This window comes from Priapulus caudatus, unplaced genomic scaffold (assembly GCF_000485595.1).
Source record: "Priapulus caudatus unplaced genomic scaffold, Priapulus_caudatus-5.0.1 Scaffold7556, whole genome shotgun sequence".
Classification (NCBI taxonomy): domain Eukaryota; kingdom Metazoa; phylum Priapulida; class Priapulimorpha; order Priapulimorphida; family Priapulidae; genus Priapulus; species Priapulus caudatus.
The window spans coordinates 1-384 of record NW_014584617.1 but is presented as its reverse complement, the minus strand read 5'-3'; the positions used below and the strand labels follow the sequence as shown (position 1 = coordinate 384).

Below are 384 nucleotides of genomic sequence, written 5' to 3'. Positions count from 1 at the left end.
TTAACATGATCAAACTGAAGTTGGTTGATTTCAACTGAATTAAATCCAAATTTATTGGAGTACTTGAAAAATGACTAACCCCTATTTTTTCTGCACGATTTAGAATACCATAATAACTACCATTTGCGTGGCCCCGTAGTAAGGCTCACTTTACCTTGAATTATTTCAGAGAGAAACTCCAAATGAGCTTGACCTTGCCTCTCCGATGCCATACGGCGGTAAATGTAACGATATTAAGCTGATATCAATTACGAAATTGATGGATGACGTAGCTGGCCAAAGTGAGAGCGCACAATAGAAGGCGCTGTAGCACACAGGCACTTGGAGAGTTTCAATAAAATATAATGCTATATAAATACGAAATCTATTTACTACCAAAGTCTT

The 384-nt window shown here is 37.2% G+C and overlaps 1 protein-coding gene across 1 annotated transcript in view; it reads left to right on the top strand.

Annotated features, from left to right (window-relative positions):
* The window catches only part of LOC106820140, a 4618-nt gene extending 4264 nt beyond the window's left edge, over positions 1-354 (top strand). Inside the window, exon 2 of the mRNA XM_014824687.1 lies at positions 170-354. Within this exon, the coding sequence (XP_014680173.1) occupies positions 170-298 (129 nt within the window). The 3' untranslated portion in view covers positions 299-354. The remainder of the gene's footprint in view (positions 1-169) is intronic.
* Positions 355-384: the final 30 nt, after the last annotated feature.